The sequence below is a fragment of the Anomalospiza imberbis genome, chromosome 14, assembly GCF_031753505.1.
Source record: "Anomalospiza imberbis isolate Cuckoo-Finch-1a 21T00152 chromosome 14, ASM3175350v1, whole genome shotgun sequence".
NCBI classification, from domain to species: domain Eukaryota; kingdom Metazoa; phylum Chordata; class Aves; order Passeriformes; family Viduidae; genus Anomalospiza; species Anomalospiza imberbis.
The window spans coordinates 5,578,400-5,605,889 of NC_089694.1; the positions used below are offsets into that span (position 1 = coordinate 5,578,400).

The window sequence follows — 27,490 nt, forward strand, 5'->3', positions numbered from 1 at the left end:
TTCCAGCCTAGTTTAAGAGAGATTTAACCCCCAGGGACGGGAAGCTCCAGGGAAGCACAAAAAGCTGATTCACAGTATTCCCTGCCTGTCTTGGGTTACAATGTAAGATGCAACCAAAAGATAGGTGGGGCAGTGCTCTTTATCTCCTCCACGACTCAGCCCTGATAACTCCCTCCAGGGAAGCTCCAGCCACTCTACAGGGAGCCATCTCCACCAATGGGCCATCAGGGTCCCACAGAATGACTCACTGAATCTTATCATCCCATTGTGACATGCTCCACCCAGGAAGAGGAGCCAAACATTCCTTCCTGGATATAATCTGAAGCCTGGAACACCACAGGAGCACTGCCTGGACTCCCAGAGGAAAAGAGCTCCATAACCACCACTGGACCTCCAGGGAAGGACCAGATCTTTCTACAGGATCACTGCTTCGACAGAACCACATCCATCACTCCATTTAATCGGACTGCTACCACCACTCTGACCAACAGGCTGTCAAGTCTATTCTGACTCTACCAGTCTAAGCCAGTGTTTCTGTACTACTGCCTTTACTTTAATTTTCCTACTAAATTGTAGTTCTGACTTGGAATCTCCCGCTGGTTTGCTTTCAAGCTAGAACATTTCTGGTGCCCAAAGTGGGGCACTCCTGGAAGATGGTGGCGGTGAAGCGCAGCGCTCTGTCCTTGCTGGAGGTTTACACTGAGGACTTGGACCCAGAGCAGGATGGTGAGGCCGGCACGGCTGGGAGCGATGGGGAAGTGCCCATGGGGGAGAAAGGAGGCCTGGTGTCAGCTGGGTATGGAGAAGGTGACTTCACCCACCTGCATGGGGATGAGGAAGGGTACGAAGAGGAGGATGATGGAAACAGCAGGAAGCCAGAAGGTGACAATTCACAGACTGAAAAACCTGAGGTTAGTGACCTAAAGGAATTCCGAGAAGTGGAGGAAAGAGATCATCAGGAGCTGGTTGCTTCTTTTTCAGAGAGAGTGTGGAACATGTCTCCAGATGAGATCAAAATCCCTCCTGAGCCTCTTGGCAGATGTTCTAACCAATTGCAGGATAAAATTAAAAAGCTGTATGAGTGGAAAATGAAAGAAGGCATAGATACAAACTACATCATCCAGAACAAAAAGGACTTTTGCAACCCCAGCATCTATGAAAAGCCGATCCAGTTTTGCTCCATTGATGAAATTGGTACAAATTACCCAAAGGACATGTTTGATCCTCACAGCTGGTCAGAGGATTCATATTATGAGGCACTAGCTAAAGCCCAGAAGAACGAGATGGACAAATTGAAGAAGGCCAAGAAAGAATGTACAAAGATTGAATTTGTGACTGGCATTAAAAAAGGTACAACAAGAAGCGCTGCTTCCACAACCACCACAACATCCAGCACCACTGTGGGAGATGCCCAGAAGAAGAGGAGGAGGTGCAAGTGACATGTCTTGAGGAAGGGTCTCAAATAATGACTCATAAAATTACATCATCTCATTGTGAGCTCCCCTGCCCTTAGGGGAAGAACCAAACATTCCTTCCTGGATATAATCTGAAGCCTGGAACACCACAGGAGCACTGCCACTGGACTCCAGAGGAAAAGAGCTCCATAACGACCACTGGACCTCCAGGGAAGGACCAAATCTTTCTATGGGATCACCACTTCAGCAGAACCACATCCATCACTCCAAGAGCTACCATTTAACCGGACTGCTACCACCACTCTGACCAACAGGCTGTCAAGTCTATTCTGACTCTATCAGTCTAAGCCAGTGTTTCTGTACTACTGCCTTTAATTTTCCTACTAAATTGTAGTTCTGACTTGGAATCTCCCGCTGGTTTGCTTTCAAACTAGTACACTGCCCCATCACTTTCTGGCAAAATCCAGGAATGTTTCTGTCCTGACATTGTCTCCACCAAGCCCTACAGGCATTCCTTTCCCAGACAGCAGCAGGAATGGGATTAGGATGAATCACAAATTGAGGGTAATCTGGGCTATGGGACCTTACTCCCTTTGGCTCTGGAAATCATGGAATCCCAGAGTGGTTTGGGTTGGAAGGGTCCTTCAAGATCATGCAGTATCACTCCCTGTCATGGAGGGACACTCCACTATCCCAGTTTGCTCAAGCCCCATCCAACCTGGCCTTGCACACTCCCAGGGATGGGGCAGCCACAGTGTTTCCAGGCATCTTAACAATCCATCCCAAACCACCATGCTCGGTGCCACCAGAGACCAGAAGGCACCTGCAGAGCTCAGCACAGGGACACTCCATGGCCTGGCCTCTCAGGATCCTGACCAGGAGCAGCAGATACCTAGGATTTTCCCTTTATTCTCTTCCTCCAGGCAGCAGCCGATCATCTCTGGGCCCCGCCCGCAGCCCTGAGTGGCAGTGAATGAACTGCCCTGACATCTCCTCTTGAAGCAAAGCAAAATGTGTTGAAGAAAAACCAGTTCCAGATGTTTTCCCAGTGTTGCCAAGTTACTCAACATGTTCTGCTTTAGTTGTCAGATGCTTTCAAAGCGATTTCCCTAACTCCGAGCACGAATGGTGAGGGCTCTCCCTGGGAATCTTCTGCCTGGGGCTACCATGGATCTGTATTTTCATAAGAAAAAGACTCAGCTAATGATTAATGTTCCCCAGAGGAAGCGGGGCCTTTCTTTGGGATTTTTCTTCAGTTATTTTTAATTAATTTGTACAACTGGCAGCTACATGAAAGTGCAAAACCCGGGAATAACGCTGGACCTGACTCCTTTTGCTCCTTCTCTCTGCCCACACCTGGAGCTTGTGGAGACATCATCATCCCCCACTTCCCTGGGGATAAGAAACCCCCTCACCAGGGAGGAATCACTGCTTCCCACTGGGAATTTTCTCTGAGCAAAGAGAAGTTTGTCCCCTGAAGGAAAAGTTGAATTTTACATATTAATCCCAACATGGGGCATCTTCTTTAGGGAGAATAGATAAGATCATTGGATGAAAAGGACAAAGCTCCTTGGGTTTAAGTTCCTGGTAGGATAAATCATTTAGAGCTCATGTTTTCCAAGGTGGCTTTGGGAATGTGGAAAGCATTTGGGATTGCAAAGGGCCCCTACTCTGGTGGACACAGGGCTTGGGGTGAAGCCTCCCTGGAGACACAGGGTAAGGAAGCCCTTCACCTCCTTATCTAGGCACAGTCCTTCTTTATTCAAGCACACTTGCTCCTTTTCCAGGCACATTCCCTCCATTTTTTAATAAAACTAATGCCAGTGGTGTTAAGTGAGGCAATGTCACCGTCTGCTTCCTGGGCTGTTCTCTCAGAGAGCAAAGCCAGAGTACTCGGGCATGGAGGATTAGGAGGTTGCAATGTCAGACCAAAGGCAGGAATTTTATCTGATGGGCTCCTGATGATGGACTGCTCCATACACCACTTCCAGCTGCTCCTGCTCTGGGAACAGCCTTGTCTGGAGCTGTTTAAGGAGATTGGCAAAGTGTTGAATGCAGCATATGGTGCCCTAAAACCACAGAACTTATTGACAGCAGCCCAGACTTGCTAAAGATCTTGCCAAAGCTTCGCTCTGGGAAGACCCAGCACTTTCCTCCCACTTGTAACAGGTAAAGTCCATCCCACGCTCCCAGAGTGGATCTGCATCCCATGCGCTCTCTCTGGCATCTCGTCCTCTTGGGAACACCCCTTGGCAGCCCTGGCCTGGGAAACACATAGATCTCCTGTCCTGGAGTCCTCCTCACTTCTGGTGGATGAGGCTCAAACCTCCCCAGTAGCCACCCAAACCAGCCCAGTTCTGAATTGGCTCCACTTCCTGATTTACTGGGACGCAACACATGCTCCTGAACTCCCAAGGGAAGCCTCCAGCTGGTGTTAGGGAAGGTGAAACTGTTTCTCAGAGCTCCCAGGTCCCAGCAAATCCAGGCCGGCACCCCCTGAAGATGACTTGGGTTGTTGGATCTCACTCCTGCAGCTGTGTGCAAATCATGGAATGGTTTATGTTGAAGGGATCTTAAAGCCCATTCTGTTCCACCCTCTGCCACGGGCAGGGACCAGGGACCTCCTACGGGACCAGGTTGCTCCAAGCCCTGTACAACCTGGCCTTGGACACTTCCACAGCTTCTCTGGGAATCCCACATCACCCATCACCACCCCCAAGCCTGGCCTGATGTTCCATCACCAGTAGGACACAAGGGCTTCAGGGCAGAAAGAAGGATGCACATCCCTCAGGGTGGTGCCAGATCCGGATGTGGTGCAAGGACTAAGGCCGGGCCACCCTGCGCCCGCCAGCGCTGCTCAGTGTCACACATGACACAATGAACAGGGCCAGTGACTCAGGGCCACTTGCTGACGCACCACACTGGGCTATTCTTCTCTCTCCCGATGAGTTGCTCCAAGATTGGACACAGTCTATCTCTGAGAGGGGCGCCTGGAATTAGCTTAACTCTTGACAGTACAGGAGAAATCTAATTTCCTTTGGGATCCGGCTGTCTGGAGGCACGGATGGGGCTGTGCTCCCTCCCCTGGCCTGCCTGGGAGCTCTTGCTCCTTGACAGAGCAGCTCCACAACCTACTGTTCACAGAAAACCAAGGGACTGGATCCCAGTTTGCAGAACTGCTCCGTGTCCAACTGTTCTGATTGGTGTAAACTAGGCTGAAATTACACAGATGTCATGAGGAATAGTCAAATGAGAGACATCCTACTTTTTGGGTGGCAGTAGCAAGGAAATCTGCTTGGGAAACACTCTCAATCTTCCATGAGCACCACCCCAAAAACCATGGGACAATGGGATCACAGGCCTCATCTCTGCAGGACTTTGGGAACAGGCAACTGGTAGTGTGTAAACATCATCCCAAAGCTCTGAGATTCAAGTCAAAGCAGGAATCAAACATTCAGCTGCTTCTCAGAGCCTCTTTGGTCTGGAAATGGGCTGGAAATGTCAGGAAACGTGTGCTTCCCACGAGATGCCTGGTACTTCCTTCTTCCAGCCGGGCAGGAAGTAGCTTTGCTCATGGGGCTCTGCTCACAGGGCCCTGCTTGGTTTTGCTTCACCTCAACAGACCAGAAACCACAGAACTCCTACAGGTCATCAACTCTGGGACTTCTTGAACCCTTATAGGGATCTGGGATCAATTTGGGATGTAGGACATTCCTCCTGCTCCATCCCTGTCTCCTGCAGTGACCCATGCAGGGCTCTGCTGTAGGTTCCTGTCAAGAGCCAGCCTGGAAACAGAGGGACCATCCCAGTCCCTATGGGAGCAGGGACTGGGTTCACACCCAACTTGTGACCTTGTGCTAAAACACCCTCTCTTCCTTCTCTGCCTGCACCCAGGACAAATTACAGCCCCTGGTGCCTGGCCTGGAGGCACCACCTCGCAGTGTCCATGCTGGGAACAGTTCTGGTGGGTGGGTGGAGAATTGGGAGTTTTCTAGGAAATGTCCTGGGGATTGGATCCTAGGGATCTGATGTTTGTTTGGGGCTGAATCCCTGGATATGCTGAGCTCAGGTTAAAAAACTACCCCAAGTGAGCCAAATGAGGCTACACCAGCCAGCACCTTGCCCAGCCAAGTCCAGCTAGGCTCCCAGAAATTTCCGGATCTGGGGGCATCCACGGATTTAAACTATTCACAAAAATGCTCCTCCCTAGCTGGGCTTTATTAGTGCCTCTTTGTGTGGGAGACTCTCCCTCCAAGCCAGATTTCTCCAGCCCGTTTGCCCAGTCCTCCTGCCATCCAATCAATGATTTGTAGCTGGGAAGCATGGAAGGATGCCTTTGGGATTCCCTGCATCCAACTGTTGCCACATGGGATCCCTCTCCCTCACAGCCTGTGTGCTGCTGGAGTCACATCTCCCCAACTCCTCACTGAGATCAGTCCCACCAGCCAGGGAGGACAACAAAAAAGGTTACACCAAATCATCAGGACACTTTGCAAAGTCGGATGTGGGAATGCTGGGGACATCTCTCCTGCTCCATGCCTCCTCCCTCTCCTTGTCCTCGCACAGAGGAGCAGGAAAGGCCAGGCTGGAGGAGCAGGCTGGGATGCAGTGAGACCAACCCCGAGTGGTACCACAGTGCAGTGTCACAGCGTCCCACTCCTGTCCCCAAAAGCCATCAGCGAGGCAGCACGGCACTGAGGACACTGTGCCCCACCAGGATGGTTCTGACCCGAGCCCCAGTGGCTTTTCCCTGGGACAGGAGTGGGCCTGTGCCGGGAGGTGCTGCCCCTCCGCCTGCTCCCTCGGGATTCACACCCAGGAGAAAAGGAACGAGGGCTGGGCTGACCATCAAACCTCGGCACGGCGCGGGTGAGAGAGGCGCGGGCACTCAAGGCACTCGCGGCAGCGGCCGGGGGACACCCGGCAGTCCCATGAGGACACCCTTCGATTCCCAGGGACCCCTCCCCTCGGTCCCCCTGCCCCCGTGCCGTTCCTGCCCTCCCGGCGCCTGTGGGGCCGGGAATGCTGGCCCTGCCCGAACCCTTCTGGCGCCGGGTCCCGCAGCCCTGTGCGCGTTAGAGACTCTTTACCACGGGGATGCCCCGCGCGAGCAGCTCTTGGGGGATGTGCGGGGGTGCGTGTGTGCCACCCCCAATCCCGTGCCTCCCATTGGAGGAATAGCATGTGCCCCCCTTATGGGAAAAGATCTGGCGTTCTCCTTGGAGGTCAGCTCTGCCCTCTGTGTCACTCGTCCCGTGCCACACTCTCCTCCAGGGCGGGCGGGGCCTCCAGGCCGAGCCCCCCAGCGCCGCCGTGCACGCTCGAGAAGGACACCATGGTGTGGAGGAGCATCAGGACCAGCATGCACAGTCTGATCCTGCTGCTGCCGAGGCGAGACCCCGCAGAGACCGGCAGCAAGGACGGGGAGCGAGGCTGGTGGTACTGGTGGTGGTGGTGGTGGTAGAGGTGGTAGTGGTTCTGCCTCTGGTGATGGAGGTGGGGGTCGTGGCGGTGGAAATGGAGCGACTCTGACGCTGTGGATTTGGGGGATGTGTCCTCGTTGCTGTCTGGGGGATGCTCGCAGGAGTCCCATTGCACCTCGCAGCATTTGGCCTCCTCGTTGGGCAGCTGGTTCTCCAGCAGCCCTGCAGGAAGGAAGCAGGAGGAGGGGTCAGCGGGACACTGAGGATGAGGCTGCAGAGGAAGCGAGCCCTGGTGCCCACCTGCTGTGGGATGGGCACACCTGAGAACCAGGACATCCAGACACCCCCTGGGACTGGCCCCAGCACGTCTGTGAGCCTGCACACACCAGCAAGGCGAGCTCAGGGCTCCCTAAATCTTGCTCACAGCAGTTCAATATCCCCACCCTGCTTTAATCCATCACCTGCAGCTCCCTCCATGCTTTAGCTTTCAGTCAGAGGTAGGACTTTCACCTCCTGTGCTGAGATGTTGCTGTGCCTCCATTAACCCCTTACCCCCCACCCTTGGGATGGCCACGTTTTGGCATCAGGCAATGTTTTCACACTGCCCCTCCTCCCATCCACCCCGGCAAGCCTTCCAAACCCGGGGAGTGGTTTGGAAATTCCCCAGGGCTCACCACCACCCCCATGCCGTGCCCGGTGTGAGCCCGGCTCTCCTTACCCGTACAGATGAAGCCAGGCAAACCTCCATAGATCAGCTCATCATTGTCCGGTAACACGAAGGGGCACCTGGTCTGCACCTCCAGGCAGTATTGCTTGCATGGGATCCGCTGCCGGCACTGCTGCTGGGTCACGTTGAAGTACTCGGAGCACAGCCACGCCTTGTAGACAGCCTGGGGGAAATCATGGAGAGGGACACATCACCGGGACAGCTGGAGCATCATAGTGTGAAAAGGGACGGGAGAGCTCCCAGCTCTTGTGGGAAATGTGTATTGGGGTCATTTGTTGAACAGCGATGGATTCAAACAACCCAGTGAAGTGTAACAATGGTGGAACTCGTCTATCCAGCTAAATCCACCATAAAAATAAAGCTAAGTACGACATGGAATAGTGTCCCCTACAGACAGGCATTGTGGCAGATTCTGCCAACATCAGTAACCCAAGAACTCAGTCCTTCGCACAAAAATTCAAACGCTGCTTATCACCTGTCCCAGAGTGTCCTCCTTATCCCCAAAACATCCCCAACACCTCCTCTAAAATGCCTTGGCCCCCATCAGCTCAGAACATGGGACAGCAAAACACATCATGGGCTGGTCTTTACTGGAAATTTCCTGCTGGAAAAGCTGCTGGACAGAAGCAGCTAGGATGCAGCACACACAGCCACTGCACCTCAGGCTTGTCCCTCTCTGCCACCAAATAACACCTTCCTTACCTTCCCCACCAAGTCCTGGGAGAGATTCTCGATTCCTTGACATCTGGAACTTCTGCTGTACCATTTATTTTGGCTGAAAGGGGAAACTTGTTCGTTTTCTATGGATGTTCTGGCACTGGGATGTACCAGTGGTACAGGTCTCTCCATGTGCTCTGTTCACCTTCCTGATACTTCAAGCTGTGCTTGGCAACATTTCCAGAGGCAAGAGCACCCTGGGGGTTCAGCTGTGACTGCAAGGCTGTACCACGTTCCCTGCCTCTCCAGCCTGTCCAGTCCTCTTCCCTTCCAGCCAGGCATAGCCCAGATGGCCTCAGTTACAACCATATTCCCAAATTTCCCTTATCTCCCCAGCATCAGGCATGGGGGAAGTTGTTTGTCTCCACTGGCCGCAGCAGACAGGGAGGGAGAGCTCCTGGTGTGCATCATTCCTCAGGCTGCAAGAAACCCGTGGCACTTCCAGCTCATCCATGAACTCATGAGGATACGAGTCACAGCACCACGGTCATTCCACGACCACATCCAACTTCCTTTGAAACCAGCTAGAAAGGGCTCCCTGTGATTCAAAGGGAATGAGTTTCCCTCCTTGGCATGCTTAAAGAAATCCCCTGCTCCACTTTCCAGCTGCATTTTCATTTTCTTGAGGCTTTAAACCCATCACTTTGTTTCCCCATGGTTTTCATAGATCCTTATCATTGTTTCTTTGGCCCATGGTGGTGTATCAGGATTAAAGCTGGTTGGGAAATTCTTGGCAAGTTATTTTAGTTTGTTTTTTTTTTCCTGGAAAATGCCAAATCATAAAAGCCAGAATTTTCACAGAATTGTGTTAGCTTTGGTGAAATTTTCATCCCAAAAAGTTTACTGGGCACCAGGACACAATTTATGGAGTGAACATTTTGGAGCAGTCGCCAGTACTGTGGCCAGGGCTGGCCCCTGGGATGTGGGAATTCAGGTGCTTGTTCTCCTTGTCCTGTTGGATGTTAATTACTGGGACACAGTGGAACAGCTCCAGAGGAGGGAATGACTGCAGAGTGTGAGGACACAAGCAGGAGAGATTCGAGGTCTGGATCTGCATCCCTGAACATGTCATCCCTGGACGTGTCCAGGGCCAGGCTGGATGGGGTTTGGAGCACCCTGGGATAGTGGAAGGTGTCCCTGACTGTGGCAGGAGGTGGGATGGGATGGGTTTAAGTGCCTTCCAACCCCAACCATTCTATGACTGCATGATCTACCTGAGCTGATTCCCTAGAGCCGAGGAGGAAGAGGCCGTGCTCCAGAGGGGTCACAACCCCCACTGCAACACGTGCTCTCCCTGATGGCCTCTGCTCCCTTGGGGACAGTGTGTGGAGCAAGCAGACATGGAGACAGCAAAGAGGACACAGCAGGAGCCCTCAGTGGGTGGCACACGGCCCTCTGCAGGCACCATGAGTTTCTCTCTGTTTGGAAAAGCAGGACCTGTCACTGATGCTATGGAATCTCAACAGGATGTAAAGGAGGGTTAGAGAGCTCAGGGGACAGCGACACTTTACATTGATGGGACACAGCACCAGGGGGTGTACAATGGGCTCCAAAGCACCCACTGACTGCCCGGGATGTATTCAGACAAACCATATCCTTATTCCAATCTGAGAACTCAACAAGTCTCTGCCTGGACATGATGCTGTTGTTTCCACACACTCCAGACACACTCCAGTGTAATCTGGAGCAAAACAGAGAGAGGCCTTATTAATTACCTTAATTATTTGGGGTGCCTTTAGAGCAACAAGGAGAAGGCGTCCTGAGAACACCCTGACCCTCGGAGTGTCTGGCAGCGAGTGGCTGGATAAGCTTCTCCTTCCCCTGGTGACCATCCAGGATTTTGGACAGCTGTTGTGAATGACCTGCTTGAATTTGAACTGGCTGATGTCAGGTGGGTGAATTCCTCCCAAAGCCATGAAGTTTTCAGGATTAAAATCTGGATGGATTAATTAAACCACAACCAGCCTGCATTTTAAAGGGGAATTATGAACACACAAGGAGCTGGATGGACATCACTGGTGTGCCCAGCCCATCTGGGATGGACACCCTGGATCCATCCCTCCAGCTCAGCCGCTTTTCCAGCCCTCATCTGCCTTAGGATAAACATCTCCATCAGTGGGACTTCCTCGTGCTTCCCAAGGAGGTTGTTTTACAGCACTTATCTCACTGCCTACAAGTTTTCCTTCATACTTGACCTACATTTTTCCATCCAAAAGTTCACTCCCTTCAATCATTCCCTCCACCATTCCCTCTCCCTGCTCCGTGTTTACACATCTCTAATATTTGCAGATGTCTCACGCTCCCCCTTTAGTCACAACTCAGGCAAGCTCGGCTGATTTACTCACTCTCATTTCCTGCCAGTCTTCTTCCCAGCTCTGACTCTCCCACGCTGCTTCCCAGATCCCTGTCACATCCCAGCTCCCACCTGGGCTCACATGCAGCCCGGCATGGAGGGTACTCTGAGTGCTCCAGCAGAGATTGTGGGTGTCACCTGAGCTCTCCCAGCTCCAGATTTGGGTGGAAAACGCAGCCAGAATAGGAAATTTCCCAGAACTTGTAGGAAGCTGATTGGGTTCACCCTGCTCTCGTGTGGAAACAGCTGGCACAAGCAGGGTCTGCATAGATCCACACATATCCCCCCTAAAATTTTTGTGATGATTCCCATCAGGGAAGTCTGGCAGAGGGTTGGGGTCACAATTAATTAATATTTTCATTAATTTAATGAAAATAGGGAAGAAGACACTGCAAGGAGCTGGTGAAACTGGTGATACCACTGGGGAGGGCAGAGCTGGAGCACTCATCCAGAACCTGAACCAGGATACCCTGGCTGCCTGCCATTCTTCCTTCCCTTTCCAGAGCACCTGCCTTCCCTGAGGGAAGCACTGACCCCAGCCAGAGCTTGCCATTCCCTTGTGGCAGATCCTCCAGGTGCTGCAGCAGGAATTCCTGCGGCTCTGCAGGATGGAAACTGTGTGTACTCAAAAACAGAGACATGCAACACCTGCTGGTCCAGCAGGGCTCTTCCACTCCACTGGGATCAGGCTGAGACACAGGTGGATCTCCAGGAGATCCGAGTGTCGTCCCATCACTCACACACAGAGATCCATGTCACAGACAAGGAGCAAATTCCCTGGGATGCTCAAGGTTTTGGTATCTCCAAGCTTACCCCACACAATCTCCTTAGTTCTGCTGTTAAAAAGGACATGTGAGAATTTAAGACAGGAGAAATTTATTCCCTGCTTACATCAACTAGGAAAGCTCCCTGGTTTCCATCCTTGCCCTCTCTGGATTCTTCAGGAAGCGGGTTGGGTTGCAATCAGTGTTCCTGCCATTCTGGTTTGGCTTTTGGCAGATCTCCAGCCTGGCCAAGTGAATTAGTGACCTCAACTCCAAAATAGCTCCAGTTTGGTGCCCTCTTCCTGCATTTTTAGCTCTGGAGGACTGGCTGCATGACTCTGAGAAAGCACACGGAATTTGGCTGCCTAGGAAAGGAGCCAACTTCAGACACCCAATTTATATGGAAGAGGACAGGCTTTGGAATTTTGCAGGTGGGATGAAAAACCTCATCATAAAAGAAATTAAAAAAAACCCAAAATGAATTGGATTTCTAATAGTGAATTAGGCTGTCTGCTCACACTTCCAGTGGGATCTGGAAGCAGCAGTCAGAGGGATGGCGCTTTCACAGGGAATTCTGTGCCAAATGGGAGTTCTTCCCTGCCTGCACTATTCCCTGTCTCCTGTCAGTACCAGGACTGCATTCCCCATCAAACAGCTTTTCCAAAGTCTTTTTGTGTCCTTAGGATTTCTGCACAAATCTGGCCACTTGAATGCCAGTCCAGTTGCTGCCAGTATGTTGGAAACACTGGCACTGCCTGTGGAACCATCCCAGCTACATTTTGGGAGAACCAAGGAGCAGGAATGGAGCAGCATTCTCAGGACACACCACCACTGCAGAGGATGCAGTGCTTAGGATAGTTTGGATGCCCACTGGGAATGCCAGCTGTAATTAACACAACAAACTGTGTTTTTCCCATTTGAACAGGAATCAATGCTCTGGAAGTTTCCCCAAGGAAAATCCTGCTAATGGCACAAACATAACAAACCCTTCTCATTAATTACTAAGCAGGGGTTGGGGTAGCATCCCCAGCCCAAATTCCACTTCTCTGGAAGGGGGAGATGCACTCTGGAAGACAGAGAGGGAAACAGGGAGTTTTTTCCCTACAAAATTAACCTCAGAAGGAGACCTGGGAGCATGCTTGGACCAGAGGTGAGGATCACTCTGGAAGCTGGGCCCTGCAATCCTGACTCTCCTCTTTTCCCTCTTCTCACTGGGTGCACCCAGCTCCCAGCAGGGAGGGGAAGAAAAATCCCTGCCTGTCCCTGCCAGACCCCCAGCCTGGAACAGCCCCCTCTCCTCCCAGAGCAGTTCCTGGGACTCACTTTTCCATCCTGGTCTGAGAGGAGCATCTGGAGTGGCTGTGCCTCATTAATCTTGGACACAGGGAAATGAGCACTGCTAATGAGCCGCTTGGGCAGCTCTCCAAGCTCTGGCACATGAGGATGCAGCGCAGGAAGCAGGACAGGCTGGGGGGGAGAGAAGAGCCCCCTTGGATGGCAGAGGATTAAGGGAATGCTGAGGTCCAGGGCCAGCCAGGAGGAGTCACAAACACATCTGCAATGTCCAATTACCACTGTATTCAATTAACTCAGACAGGAACAATGTGGAGCTTTTTTAGGCTTTTTTAAAAATTCTCCTTGCTATGGGCTGTTCCAACATCATCTCTGGAACAGCTGATTTTTGGTTTCTTTGATACTTCTGGAGTTGTTATCCCTGCCTTGACACATTCACATGCTCTGGGTTAGGAGAGAGGGGACAAAAACACCAACCCAACCCTAAACCCCAACAACTGGACAGGATTATGGGATTTGTATTGTTTTTCCTTCGTTTTTAATATAAAGTTGCCTTTTGCCTGGCGATGACAGCACTGGAGCCGCAGCTCCTCCGTTTCCCAGCCAGGGGAGCCTCTGCCCATTGTACCCAGCTCCAGCGGGCACTGGGATGGGGCTGCCAGCAGGAATGCCTGGGACAGGGATGGGGATGGGGGAGTGGGGATGGATGCATGCAGGCTGCAGGGAACAGCACTGGTGGGAATCCCAACTGGAGTGGGTGTTCCTCAAGCACCACTGGAAACTCCACACTGAGCTGCAGAGCTGGCTGGTGCATGCCCATTCCAGGCTCTCCATTACCCTGCAGCCCACTCCTCTCCAGGGTTGGACTTCCCATAAGTTCTCCCCCAGCCATCCCATCCATGACACCAGTTTGCATCCTGCTTGTTGTGTGTCGTTCTGGGCACAGGGGGTCTGGGTCTGGCACTGACCAGGCTCATCCTCCAGGAAGGTCCTGGGCAGTGGAACATCCTCTGCACTCCCAAACTGTGCCTTCCCATCTACATCCCACAGGACCAGACCATATCCCTTGACCTGAGTGATGACGTCACTCCCAAATTACCTGGAAGCAACTTGTCAGAGCTACTCACTCACCACTCCATCACCTCATGAAGCAGCTGATAGTTTTAAAGTTTAAAACTTTTTGTTTTCATTTTAAAAATAAAGCATTTTAGCTTTAATTCCCAGTTCTTGGATTAAAGAGACTGTCTGAATGCTCCTTCTTTTAGAGAGAAAAGCCCCAGATTTCCCCCTCCAAGCCACTCAAACCCAGTCTGAGACACACAATGCCCCAGGTGCTCATAGGTCAAAACTAAGAGAAAATAGCTTTAAAGTGTGACCCCCCACACACTGGACACACTCAAGGCCCAGGTAACAACTGTCACATTATGTCACGATATCAGGCAGCTCAACACATGCCTTGGGAAGGACTGGAGTGGGAAAAAATGGGAGAACCAGCACCCCAACCTGTCTCTGCAAGCACACACGCACCCAGCACCCACAGGTGATAGGCCAGGGGGTGGCAGTGCCAGCTCCCAGCCCATGACAGCTCCCAGCTCTGGGTAGGAGGTGGCAGTGCCAGCTCCCAGCCCTGGGAATGCTCTCAGGGGACAGACACCACAGTCACAGCCTCCTGGCTTTGCTCATCTTCTCATGGCACCGAGGGCTGCTGTGTGCAGAGCCCAGGGAACAGGCTGGTCTCATCCCACCAGATGCCACACTGCCCTTGGAACAAGCCCAGGAGGAAGAGCTTGTGCTCGTGGTTGTACCAAAGCAGGAAACATTCCCTGGAAGAGCAGAGCTTGTGGACTCGCTTTGGACACCTCTGACAGCTCCTGTGCTGAGAGGACAGAGCACATGGCATCCCAACACGGCCATGTGCCTGTGCCTGTTGATTAATCACAGTAATTAATGGCACAGCTGGATGAACAGGAAGGCAGTGACCACTGCCAGATCCTCCTGCTTCCCACAGCCAGTGTCTGTCTCCATGCATCTCACAGGTTGCTCCATGCCCCTGCCCAGCAGTGTCTGTAGCCCTTTCCCTCCCACCACAGCTCCCACTTTTCTCAGTGCAGGCTGGGATCTGGCTGGAGGTTACTCCAGCCACCCAGCCCTGCCTGACCACTCCTACAGCCCCCAGCAGGAGGCTCATGATCCCAGATCACTGCAACAAAACATCCCAATTCCCATGGAATATTTCCATTTCGTTATCAAACTCCACCTCGGGGTAGATGCATCCTCTCTCCAAGGGGGTGAGCACAGGGTGACAGTGCTCTGCTCACACATGGGAGCTCTTATCCCAGCATTCCTGATGTCAGTCTCCTGTTCAGTCCCCCCTCCTCACATCCTGTGTGTGTTCCCTCTACTCACCCTGGGAATTCCCTGGCAGTGTCTGGCACACGGTGGCCCAGCCATGGTGGGCTGCCCGTGGGCACTGCTGCCAGACCCCAGGCACAGCCAGTCTCTGTCCCAGGATTCCAGCCCAGGAGCACGGTGAGGCCAGAGGGACCAGTATTCCCAGGCTGCAGTTAATCCAGGCTGCTGCTCTGTGCTCTCCTTTCAAAAAGGGTCTTGGCTGGGCTTTAGAGAAGAGAAGAGCAGCTTGTCAGGAAGGCGAGGCCAGCTGGAGTCTGGAGGTTTGTGTGGGAAGGGGGCGGACACCAGGAGACAGGGACAAACAGCTGGTGGCCAGGGAGAGAGCAGCTCTCCCTGGCATCTGGAGGGCTCTGTCCTTGTGACACCACATGGCCATGCCCCAGGGTGGAAGAGGGGAGGCCAGGCCTCCAGTTCCAGGGTGTCACAACACTCTGAGGAAAGTTCTTCCCAGTATCCCATCTAATCCCAACCCCTAGCAGTGGGAAGTGATTCCCTGTGTCCTGTCCCTCTATCCCTTGTCCCAAGTCCCTCTCCAGCTCTCCTGGAGCCCCTTTAGGCACTGGAAGGGGCTCTAAGGTCTCTCTGGAGTCTTCTCCTCTCCAGGTGAGCACCCCCAGCTCTCCCAGCCTGGCTCCAGAGGGGCTCCAGCCCTGCAGCAGCTCCATGGCCTCCTTGGGACTCACTCCAGCAGCTCCATCCCTCACTTGCCAGCCCACAGTGGGTCAGATACCAGCCCATCCTACCAGCCCAATGACTTAAGAAGTAATTAAAGACCTCAGCAAAACTGAAGCTGAACACGATGGAGTTGGGGACAGAGGGAAAGTGAGGTCCCTGCAATCCATTAGGATGGCTTGAGGAATTCACTCCCATTAGATCCTGCTGCAGCCAGGGGCTTAGCAGGATTCAAAAGTGGATTAAACATTTATACAGCTAATGAGAACATCCTGTTACATTAGATAGGATATAAAAAAATAAAGGCGAGACACTTCAGTGCCACGAGCCATAAATTACCCACCAGTGATGGGGGTGAGGGAGAAGTTTCTGCGCTCATCCCCCTTCCAAGGAAGTGGTAAGGTTGCAAAATTGTTCTCAGGATGGTGTGAGTGTCCAGCCCAGACAGGGCTTGTCACAGCAGGGCTATCTTGCATCCAGTGCTTATGGAACAGCCCAGTCCTGTACCCTGCCAAGAGCCCCCTGCACAGCATCCTGTGAGGTGCCACTTGGCTTGAGTGGGAATGGGATAGGATATAAGGCAGCAGGAGGAAACTGGTCCCTCCTGTCATCCTTGTGCACCCCACAGAGATGGGCAAGCAGAAGGATCTGGCCCATCCTCGCTCCCTCATGGAGCAAACAGTGGGGAGACAGGAGCATCCCAGCTCCTGGGCACCTTCCATGGTCACAGGGAAGTGCACAGTTTTCCATGCTCATGCTGGGTCTTGCAGCCACCTCAACTTGTGCCCACAGGTCCCTTAAATGCAAGCAAAGATGATTCTGAGATGCTTATCAGCAATCCTGGCAGCTCTTACTGCTGGAGACACACAACAGGCCATGGCTCATGTCAGACCCAAGAGCTGCAACCTCTGATTTTCTCTCCCTGGCTGAACAGCACTTGCAGAAATCTCCTGCTCCCTTCCAGGGGAGGAAAGCCCCAGGGTAACTCTCAGTCTCTGTGGTGAGCAACAGGCAGCGCTCCCGGCTGGCATCGCTCCTCAGACAGAGAATACCAAGGGATGCACAACTGCAGGGAAGCCCATTCCTGCTGCTCTCCTCTGGAGCGAGCCCAGGACAGGCTGGGGCTCTCCCTGTCCCTGTCCCTGATGCTCTGCAGAGTGGAAGTGCTTCCCCTGCATTTCCATGAGCAAGGGGTGTCTGGAGAGCGGTCCCAGGACCACACTCTGAGCCAGGCTGACATCCCAGAGCTCCTGGTGCTTCCTGACAGTCTCATTTGAACAGAAGAGCAAGGAAGGATCAGAGACAAGCAACACAGCATGGCAGGAAAACACTGCTCCCTCTACACACACCCTGTGGATTCTTCCTCTCCACATCCAGCTCCATGGAAAACGACACAGAAGACAATCAGCTCCAAGGAATATGACACTGAAGACCAAGAGGTCAGGGAGATGCCCAGGTCTGAAGGGAGTTGAACTTACTACATTAAAGACACAAACACGGCTCCTGCTCTGCCAGCACTGGTCACTCCTTCCCAAACTGCGTCTGTTCAAAAATTCCAAGAAAATTCCACTTGCCTCCTCTCCCTCTGTAACCACCAGCAGTGGGAAATGCTTGGACTCGTGCCTGCAGGCTCAGGGTGCTCCAGGCTTCCTGATCTGTGCAAACCCAGGAGCTGGCACACCCCTCACCACGAAAATCCGCATCCCAGCCCCTTCCAGGCCCCCTCTCCAGCTCTACCTTTGCTCTCCTGTCCATCTGCACCCTCCCCCAGCAGCAGTGCTGCAGAGCTGCCGTGCAGGGATAAAATTCCAGCCAAGATGCCAAACACGTGTATCTGTTACTCCCAAGAGGATGAGCAGGGCAGGTGGCATTTCCTTCTCCAGCCAGGACCAGGAACACCAGGATGCTGGCACAGGCAGGGCTCTGGAAAATCAAATCCTTGCCAGGTGAGGCCATTTCATGCTGCTTTTTTAACAGAGTGGCCACGTTGGCAGCATCTGGGGGTGCCAATGCTGCCAGCACTGCTCTTCCTGTGACACCCCAGGAGCATGGCTTGGAGAGAGGTCCCAAGGAAAAGCCAGGAGCTGGGAAGAGGAGTGAAGCTGAAGCAGGCAAGCCATTCCAGGCAGGCAGCTGCCGGCTCTGCCCACGGGAATAGGGCTGGAGCAGCATGGACAGATGGCTACTTCTTGCCCAGGCAGCCTCCGTGTCTCATTCACAGATTTGCTGTCCCTGAGTCATTGCCCTTCAAAGGACAGCAGAGCTGAGCTCCTGCGTGGAGCCAGGCATGAGTCGCATCCTAATGGCATCCAGGTGACAGCGGGAATAGCCCCCGGCAGCCAAGTACATCCTGCCTCTGCCACCTGCCTGCCTCCCACCCTGGAGGGCAGCTCTGGAGCCCACAGCAGAGGAAAAGCCTGTGGGGCACCCCTAGGGACTGGCCTGGGGGTGTGGGATGTTTTGACAAGCTCTCTCTGTGTGGGATCCTTGGCACTGCCCAGCACTGGGGTCAGGCCAGGCCATGTGTGATCCCCGCTGGGCAGAACAGCTCCTTTCCTGATGGAAAAGAATCCTGTCCTCAGGCAGGGACCAGGTGAAGCCCGTTGTGAGGGCAGGTCCAGCTGGGTTCAAGCAGACACCCTGTGCATCCTCTCCCACCTCTTGGTACTGGTGTAGGAGGTGCTGCCTCCTCTCCCTGGGATGCACATGGGGCTGGAAGTCAGTGTGGCACCAGCAGTTCCCTTTGTCCATGGGGAGCAGATATCACTGCCTGGTAGGAAAAGCAGCGTGGCAAGACAGCCCTGATCTGGACAACCACAAGCAGCCTGTGACAATGGATGTGCACTGCACGGGGGTTGGGGTCGTGCTGTTTTCCCAGATCTCACACTGCTGATATCGCACATGCTGCTGAGCTCCTGACTCCCAGAGCCTTCCTGTACCACACAGAGCAGCAGGATACTTTCCATCTCCAGCTGCTGGGGTGGCATCTCTGAGAAGCTCATCCGCTCTGCTGGTGAAGCTCCTGTGCCCACCATGCTCCCAGGAATGGGCACACACAGAGAAAAACGTGGGCTTGCATCTGGCACTGATGGCAGCAGGCACAGCTGGGAGCACATGGAGCAGGAACCGGTACCGCAGCCTGTGGCACTTGGAGCTACTGGTGACAGTTTGATGGAGAGAGATGTCACCCTCCCTCGCTGTCCCTGCACCATTTGCTGACCTGCCTGTTGCTCCACGGAGACCTGCTGCTGCCTTGGGAAACTTGTGGGGTGTCTCTGCAGCACCACTGACAGACAGAGGTGAGGACAGGCAGACAACAAGGATTGACAGACAACCACAGCAAAGAGGCAGCCAAAAACCACCCAATATCCCTCCCATTCACACCCTGACCCCACCAGAGGCCGCCTCATCCCACAGCACCTGTGTAGGTTCGGCCTCCAGCCTACCACACACTCACAGGCAGCTTGAGATGTCTCCAAGCAAAACTCAGGACTGTCCAAGAACCATCTGAGCATCCCCGCTCCCAGCTGGCTTGCAGCCCTTCCAAATCCCAGGTACCACTGGCATTCCTGACACCTCCACATCTTTTATTCCAGGGGGCAAACTCCTTCCGTCAGTTCAGCTTTTGTTTCTCCTGTTTTTCAAGCCTTGATCTCAATTTTCAAGCATCGAGGAGGTACCAGACACAAGGCACTGGAAATGGGCTGTGCCAGAGGCTGCAGCCACAGCACCTGCAGACCAAACCCACCACGGTCCTTTGGCCCAAATTCTTTATACAACTGAACCACATCTTTGTGCAAGGCTGCAAAAAATTCCCTTTGTTCCCATGGAATGGGTGGGGAACATGGAGCTGCACACTTGGCTAAGCTTGTCCATGTGCTCCTGCTCAAGCTGCCAAATGACTGCACTGATCTGCTGGAACTACTTTCGAATTCACTCTGGAACCTTTTTTCACCTCATGAAACACCTCACTGGCCAGGCTGGTTCTGGAGAAGCTCTGGAGCTGACACAGGTGGGTGGGAGCAACCTCTCTTCTCCTGCTGCTCCTGGTGCACCAAATGCTCCACAGGAGACCAGGTCCAGGGTGCAACTTTGCAGTCACCCATCCATAAATTCTCTGGAAGCCTCACTGCTAAAGTAACTTAGCAACCTTAAAAAACCTGAAGTAACTTAGTAACCTTAAAAAACCACAAGGTTTTGGTGAAACCACTTTTGCCGTGGTTCTCAAGGGACCTTCCCTCCGTGCAAGGAGCCATCCAGGCTCAGAGCAGGAGTGCACCAGGTTTGCAGCATTTTGGATAAGCCCAGCCCAAAAAAACTCAAGTTGAGCTACTTTAGTGAAGGTAAAACACTGTTTTGGTTCCCCCAAGAGGTGTCCCTGGCACTGGGATAACCCCAAGACATGGTGTTCCCAAAGCTCCTGGTGCCAGCAGGCTTAGGTTTCCAGAGGATATTCCACAGGGAGGGATGTGCTGTATGGATGCTGATTGCTGATGCTATTCCTGGTTAAACAAGAGCCAGAAAACAGGACCCCAGAGGGTGCTGAACCTGGGCACTGGGGATTTGCTCCCTGCTCTGTGTGGGATGTGCCAGGGCTGATGCCAGAGCAGGAACAGCCTCCATTTCTCAATGCATCACTGCGCACCTGCGGCACAGAAACACCAGCAAAGCCTCGGGAGTGAACTCCTGCCCTGCCAGGGGTACCGGGGAAACCAGAGGTGCAGAACCAGATCCCACAGCCACGGGCCCGTGCGCAGAGAAACCTGATAATCTAATCACATCTGAGATGCTACAGCTCCTGTCCAGCCCAGCCTGCCCAGCTCTGCTGCCAGCCCCCTCCTGCCTGTCAGCCCTTCTCTCGACACAGCTTTGTTTCTTGCAGCCTAATGACTCCTTAATTCTGCAGGCTTTGTCCCATAGATCTTGATTTGCCCCAGGACCGGTGGGAGGGGGCACTTTTGTGAGCTGTTGGGGCGGGAGCCAGCATGCAGAGCTTGGCCTTGGCATGAGCAAAGCTCTCATCTGGTGGTGTCTGAGCTGGAGGAACACTGCTCTTTTCCTGTTTGGAAAGATGGGAAAAGGCACAAATGAGCCGTAAACATCCCTCAGGACATTGCTTTGGAGGGACAGCGATTTCCTCCTGCACTAAGTTCTGCAAAGCCTGGGCTGACAGTTTGAGTGCTGCTGCTGCCCCACATTTCCTGATGGATATTCGAGTCCAACATCCATGTCCCCGGCCCATGACCTCCTCAAGACCCTTTGGAGTATGCTCCAAAGTGTCCCCACAACTGCTCAGTGCACCAAGTTCATTGTGTCTTGCAGTGACAAAGGGTACAAGTTACACAGCAACAGGCGAGATGGAGGCGGCTGGCAGCTGCTCCTGACTCAAATAATGACTTTTCCCTCTTATGTTCAGAAAAACACAGGCATTTTCCACCTTTTATCCACACCATCTCTATCAAGCACCAGGACCCAGCAGCTGGCAGGCAGATCCTCGCAGCACGAAGTGAAAAGTATTTGAGAAGATGTATGGACCTTGTGGACCCACTTCCCTGTCCTCCTCCTGTCCACAGGATGCCGGTGCCCCTGTCCATGAGCGTCCCTGTAGGAGCCAGACCTCCAAAATCCCACCAAATGGGAAATGCAAACAATAAACCCCAGAAGTGCATCTTCACGGTTTACTGTCTCTCAGCCACAGGGGTTTCTGGTTTCAGTTGGAAGAGTAACAAATGAAACATTTCCAGGGAGTGATTTGGAAGGTGATGGTGCTGCACGGGAATAACAACATATGCAGAAAGTGGGATCTGCCCAGGAATGATCCCCAAGCAGAAAATAAAAAGGGAGAATATGACAGCACTGAATAATCTCAGCAGCTGAATTACACACAGACCCCACTATTCCATGGGATTCCTATCTCCCAGGAGGACTTTGGTCCAGTCTTCCCCAATCTCTGGGCACAGACGGATGTTGCAGACAGGTAGAGAAATTATAAAAGAAAGGCCTCATAAAATCAGGCCTGCTCTGTTAAATCAATAGCTAGCCTGTCATTTCTTCTAAGTGCAGATAGTACTTTGCAAGTTCCCATGTGAAAACTATCTGGGTATGAACAGTTCTTTAATGTAACAACCTTTTTTGGGTGAAAAATAAGTGGACCTGCATAAATGTTACATCTGTTCCATGAGAAACCACAACAGAAAAATGTAAACAACTTGGATCTTAGCATGTACACACAAATCACCTTCTGACCAACAAATGAAGCAGTAAGAAAACTACCAGGTAATAGATGTTGCACATGAGGTCTGTTAAAACTGTATAAAGTAAGTTACGTGAATAAAAATTCGGCTTTTCCCGCATGAAGAAAATGGAGCTCAACTGATTTATTCCAATAGATAAATCTGGGGTTGGGATGCCTAGGATGCTGTTTCCCCTCCTGGCAGGACCTGCCTTTTCTCCCCAAACCTGAGGGCAGCTCTCAAGATGATTTAAAAGGGCATTATGTGTCTCCTGAAACCAATCCACAAAACTTACACGCTTCCAAATGTTTAGCTCAGGGTGAAACCTGCTGCCATAGGAAGGAACTGGCAGCTCCAGTTGGGATTTGGTGTTGCTGTTGTTTGAAATCAGGTAGAAAAAAGAGCCAAAATCACCAGAGTGGTTTGGCTGACATAGAGCTCCCTGTGAGCTGTCTACTGAGCCACACTTCTTAGGCACCAAATTCCAGAGGGATCCGTGGCTCAGCAGAGGGAGGCTGGGAGGCTGTGTGCAGGTGAGCTGGAGCTGCTGTGCTTCCTCATCTTCAATTTTCCAGCTGCTGTTACAGAATGGCAGGGATGTGAATGGGATGCAGCACTAACCCTCCACACTCAGCCCTGCTCCCACGGTCCCATGTCCCAGAATTATCATTTAAATCTTGTTTCTCCAGTTCCAGAGCTCCTGAAGCCAGAATCCTGCTGTGAGGGCTCTGCAGGAGCTCTCACACTGGCCAAGCTGCACATTCCACTGTTTTCCTCCACTCATCTGCTGTTTTCCTGTTATTTGCTCTCAGATGTTGTCACCATCAAGCAATAGCCCTGCCATCCCTCACAAACAGGTATTATCCAGCATCTGGATGGGAATCACAAATTCAAACTGCTTCAAAAATCCCACCAGCCACATTTTTCCAAGGCAATGAGTAACTGTAGTCCCTGCTCAAGACCAGAGGACTCAAAATCAGGCCAAGACTCGCTCGTCACCACACTGCTGGAGGGGTCTGGTATTAGCCTCAATTCACAGATGAGGAACAACCACTGAGAGGGAAAAGCTGAGTCTCATGGATGTGAAAGGCTGGAGTAAGACACATAAATATGGAGTGAATGGCCTTAAAAAAAGCAGCCTGATTTTTCAGGAGCAACCAAAAGGATGGGAGCTGTGAGGGCTCCGGTGGGAGCGTGTAGACTGGGCACTCCCATGCGAATTTCCCAGTGGGTGGCCCAGGGGAATGTGCATAGGTTGTCCCTGCTGCTCCTGCCTCCTGTTGCTTCCCAAGTGCTGCCTGTGGAATGCAAGGTTGGAGCTCACAGATGCTCTAAGGATGCACTGACATGACATGGAACCAGTTCAGAAGGATAAGTCCTGCCACTACCTCCAGCTCTGCATCTCCCCAGCACATTTCCTGCTCTCCCATGAAGGATGTTAAACCCAGGGATACTTAATGGAGACTCATCAAAGCACGGTTCTGTTTCTACATACTTTGAAGACCCAACATAATGATTATTTTCTCAACTCTTTCGCTTTTCTCTCTGGGTCTCCCAGCAGAGATGGAAGCTAAGCCTGAAGTTGGAATGTTTATGCTCCACCAGACATGGCACAGGGAGATCCTGATCTTGCTGGGCCCCTGGAAGCAGGAGCAGCACAATGGACAGCACCAAACTCCCTGTGGAAGTGGAGCAGCAGGACCAAACTACTCAGAGCAGGCTGAATATGACGTCCTTTGGAAACCACAGGGGGAATTTGGGAAGCAGACTGTAATTACCTGCCTGGCCCGGGCCCAGAACGCAAGCACAAGCTCCTGCTCAAACCCAGCTCCCCACAAAAGTGACCCTTGGAGTAGTGGCCAGGATCCAAGTGTCCCTCAAAACTCCTGTCCCAGAAGAGGAGCAGCCAACCCTGTGGTACTGCCAGAGAGAAAGCTCTGCCACCATCCCTGTGGGGACAATGCTGTCACACACCCCAAGACACAGCTCTGAGAAAGGGAAGCAGGTGTAATTATGGAGACCACTGCACTTCCCAGAGGTGATGCCTGGAGGGAGCGTGCACAGGTTAGTCAGGCAGCTTGGAGCAGGTGGAAGCTGGAGGCACCACGGGCTTGTAAGAACAGAGCATCCAGCAGAACCACACTGGGGGTCCAATGGAGATCCAACCACAACTCTTATCTGGAGAGAAGATGGCTCCATACTGAGCCTCGATCCCATTGATGCTGAGAGACACAACCAACCCATCAGCTTTCAGAACAGAGACTGTGCCCCGGGGCTGGGGACAGTCAGTGACACTGGAGGGAACTCCAAGGTGGGAGGCACATTCCAGCACCCCTGGGCCAGCTCCCAGGGCAAAAAGGGTGTAAGAGCTGGAAAACAGCTGCTGCGTACATGGAAGGGGCCCTGGTACCATGGTTCATCTCAGGTCACAGCTGGTCTAATAACAGCCAGGCAGAACCCTGGGCTGTCCCGGGAGCAGCAGCAGGTCTGAGGCAAAGGTGAGGGGCCTTACACATGCCCCAGCTCAGTCCGTGTGCACAGGGGTGCACATGGAAAGGGGTGTGTGTAAGGCTAGTAGGGATTGGGGTGTCAGGAGTAAGGTGGCATGTGGGATTGGGGTGTCAGGAGAGGAGTGATGGGGATGGGGTGTCAGGATTGGGGTGTCATGAGTTGGGTGCTCAGACTATGTTGGGAGCAGGGTGTTGGGAATGGAGTGTTGGGAGTGGGATGACAGGAGCTGCCTGTGTGTGCACAGGTGTGAAGGGATGTGCAAGTGCTCATTCAGGCCAAGTTCTGCTTTGCCTTCTCTGTCCCACCACCCTGTCCCAGCCTTCCCAAGGGCTCCAGACCTGTCTCACCACCACTGCCAGGAGAGGTCTGGGGAGCAGAGGGAGATCCCAGCCTGCAGGTAGGTGTCAGAGCAGGGGGACCACGGTACCCCCACACCACCAAGCCTGCTGTGGCCCAGCTCACCCGAGACGCCCCCTCATACCTTGCAGTCCGTCAGGCAGGATCTGACCGAGTACTCTTCCGATTGCAAGTACTTCTCCAGCAAGAGGTCGAACTCCTCGTATTTTTCCTGAGCGTGTTGGTCCAGCCGCTGGTACGCCTGGACGCAGCTGCTACAGGCCTCCCCGTCCAGCGCCCCGGCCGCCGCCACCACCAGGTCCACCATCAGGTTGTCCAGGCTGCAGTCCAGGCCGTCGGGGCCGGCCATCTCCCGCAGCAGGTCCCAGATCGTGTAAGTATCACAAAAGGAGAGGTTGAAGTTCCTGAAGTAAGCCTGCAGGAAGGTCCTTTTGGAGGAGGGCGAGGCGAAGAAGGGCGCGGCGGCGGCGGCGGCGGCGGCGGCGGCGGGGGGCGAGCGCAGGGGCGCGCCGGGGGCCCGCGGGCGCTGCGGGGCGAGCAGCCGGGCGCACGCCGAGTCCAGGTCCCCGCGGGCGGCGGGGCAGGGCCCGCCGGGGCCGCGGCTCAGGTTGCCCAGCAGGGCCTCGCAGCTGCCGCCGCCGCCGCCGCCGCCCGCCGGCTCGGCCGCCAGCAGCGCCCGCGGCCCGCGGCCCCGCGGCCGCTCCCGCGCCCGCAGCTTGGCCCCGGCGCAGAGCCACAGATGGTCGGAGAGGAGCACGGTGAAAAAGAGGAGCGAGGCGAGCGACAGGCGCCATTTCTGCGCCCGCTCGGGGTCGGCCACCGGCTTGTCGCTGCGGCGCGGCGCGCAGCACACGGCCCCGCCGGCGGCGCCCCCGCGGGGGGACATCCAGGCGCCGCGGATCATACCGGGGGCGCGCGGGCCGCGGGCGGGCAGCGCCGCGCTGCCGCCGCTGTCACCTGCCCCGCACCGCCGCCATGCCCGCGCCGCCCCCGCCGCGCCCCGCCGCCGCCGCCGCCGCCGCCCGCCCCGGCCCCGGCCCCGGCCCCGGGCATGCCCCGGCCGCCCTCACTCGGCTTTCCGCTTGCCCCGGCACGGTGCCGGGGCCGCGCCGCGCCCGCCGCCGCCGCCGCACGGCCCCATCGCCCTCAGTCTGTCGCCATCTTCGGCCGCGCCGCCAACACCTTGAGGAGCCGCGAGCGCTGCGCCTGCGCGCTGCCTCCGCTCCGCCGGCACCGGCACGGCCGCGGCCCGGCCCGGCCGGCGCTGCCGAGGTGCTGAAGGACAGCTCCGCTCCGCTCCGCTCGGCCCGGCCCGGCCCGCCCGGCCCGGGGCACCCCCGCGCCCGCACACCCGCCGCAGCCCCGGCGGCAGCTCCGCGCTCAGCCCCGTCCTCACCTCCACCCTCACCGTCACCTCATCCGCACCTCATCCGCACCCTCAACCTCAGCCTCTCCCTCATCCCTTCCCTCATCTTCGCCGCTACTTCACCCCCACGGTCATCCTCACCTCATCCTTGCCATCATCTTCACACTCATCCTCATCCTAACCCTCACCTCACCCTCACTTGAATCCTCATCCTCACCTCACCCTCACAGTCTGGTCCCATCCCCATCCCCATCCCCGTTGTCAACAGGTCCCCGTGGAGAGGGGCCCTGGGGGCTCCAGCAGCAGCCACACACACGGTGCTGTCCCCTAAGAGCAGAGCTCGGTGTTCCCTCACTGCCCACGCACCCTCAGCCCCACAAAGAGCCCCCGATGATTCCATTTCTGGGGGACTAAGAGAGAGCAGAAAGATATCACCAGGCAGCAAAAGCAGCTTCCAGGGACATCCCTTATTCATGTCCCTAAATCCCTGTTAGGGGGTTCTTGGCATGGCTAAACCCTGAGAGACCATCAGCTCCCTGGGAGTGGAAAATAAAGAGCAGCTGAGGGAGCTGAGGGGGCTCAGCCTGGAGAAAAGGAGGCTTAGGGGAGATCTTCTGGCTCTGCACAACTCCCTGACAGGAGGGGACAGCTGGGGAGGGGTCAGGCTCTGCTCCCAGGAAACAATGGACAGGACAATAGGAAATAGCCACAAGTTGCACAAGTGGAGGTTTAGGTGGGATATTAGGGAAAATTTCTTCGCTGAAAATATGGTCAGGCATTGAAACAGACACCAAGGGAAGCAGTGAAGTCACTGTCCCTGGAAGTGATCAAAATCATGGGGATGTGGCACTTGGGAATATGGATTAATGGTGGCCTTGGCGGTGCGGGGGGTGATGGTTGGACTCAGCGGTCTCTGAGAGCCTCTCCAACTTAAATGATTCCATAATTTTATGGACATGAAACCCCAGTGTACACGGAACAGAGGGCAGAGCCTGCTTGGAGGCTCCTTCTCCATCCACAAAGATATCCTCAGCCTCGGGCACTACCCCGGCTGTGGGAATTGGTTCAGGTGTTCCTATTCCTGGGATTTTCCTCAAGCTCTGTCCCAAAGTGAACCAGTTCCTTCGAGGCCATGGGGTGCTGGAGCTGGTCACCCGAGCTCCCTCAGGAGAGTGGGATCCTGCAGGCATAGGGAGACACCAGAGGCTTTATCCTTCTCCTGCTTATCATCCTAACCTGTGGGGAGA

General features: G+C 54.1%; 1 protein-coding gene and 1 pseudogene across 1 annotated transcript; one reads left to right on the forward strand and one right to left on the reverse strand.

The window, feature by feature from the left end:
* Positions 1-638: 638 nt before the first annotated feature.
* LOC137482382 (SAP30-binding protein pseudogene) lies at positions 639-1,470 on the forward strand (annotated as a pseudogene).
* Positions 925-26,087, reverse strand: NALF2 (NALCN channel auxiliary factor 2). The gene is made up of 3 exons (XM_068204635.1): positions 25,002-26,087; positions 7,557-7,728; positions 925-7,060 (listed from the first exon to the last, which is right to left on the reverse strand). Exons 1-3 carry the CDS (start codon positions 25,779-25,781, stop codon positions 6,660-6,662), a joined length of 1,353 nt encoding a protein of 450 aa, XP_068060736.1. The 5' UTR covers positions 25,782-26,087; the 3' UTR covers positions 925-6,659.
* Between the last annotated feature and the right edge of the window lie 1,403 nt (positions 26,088-27,490).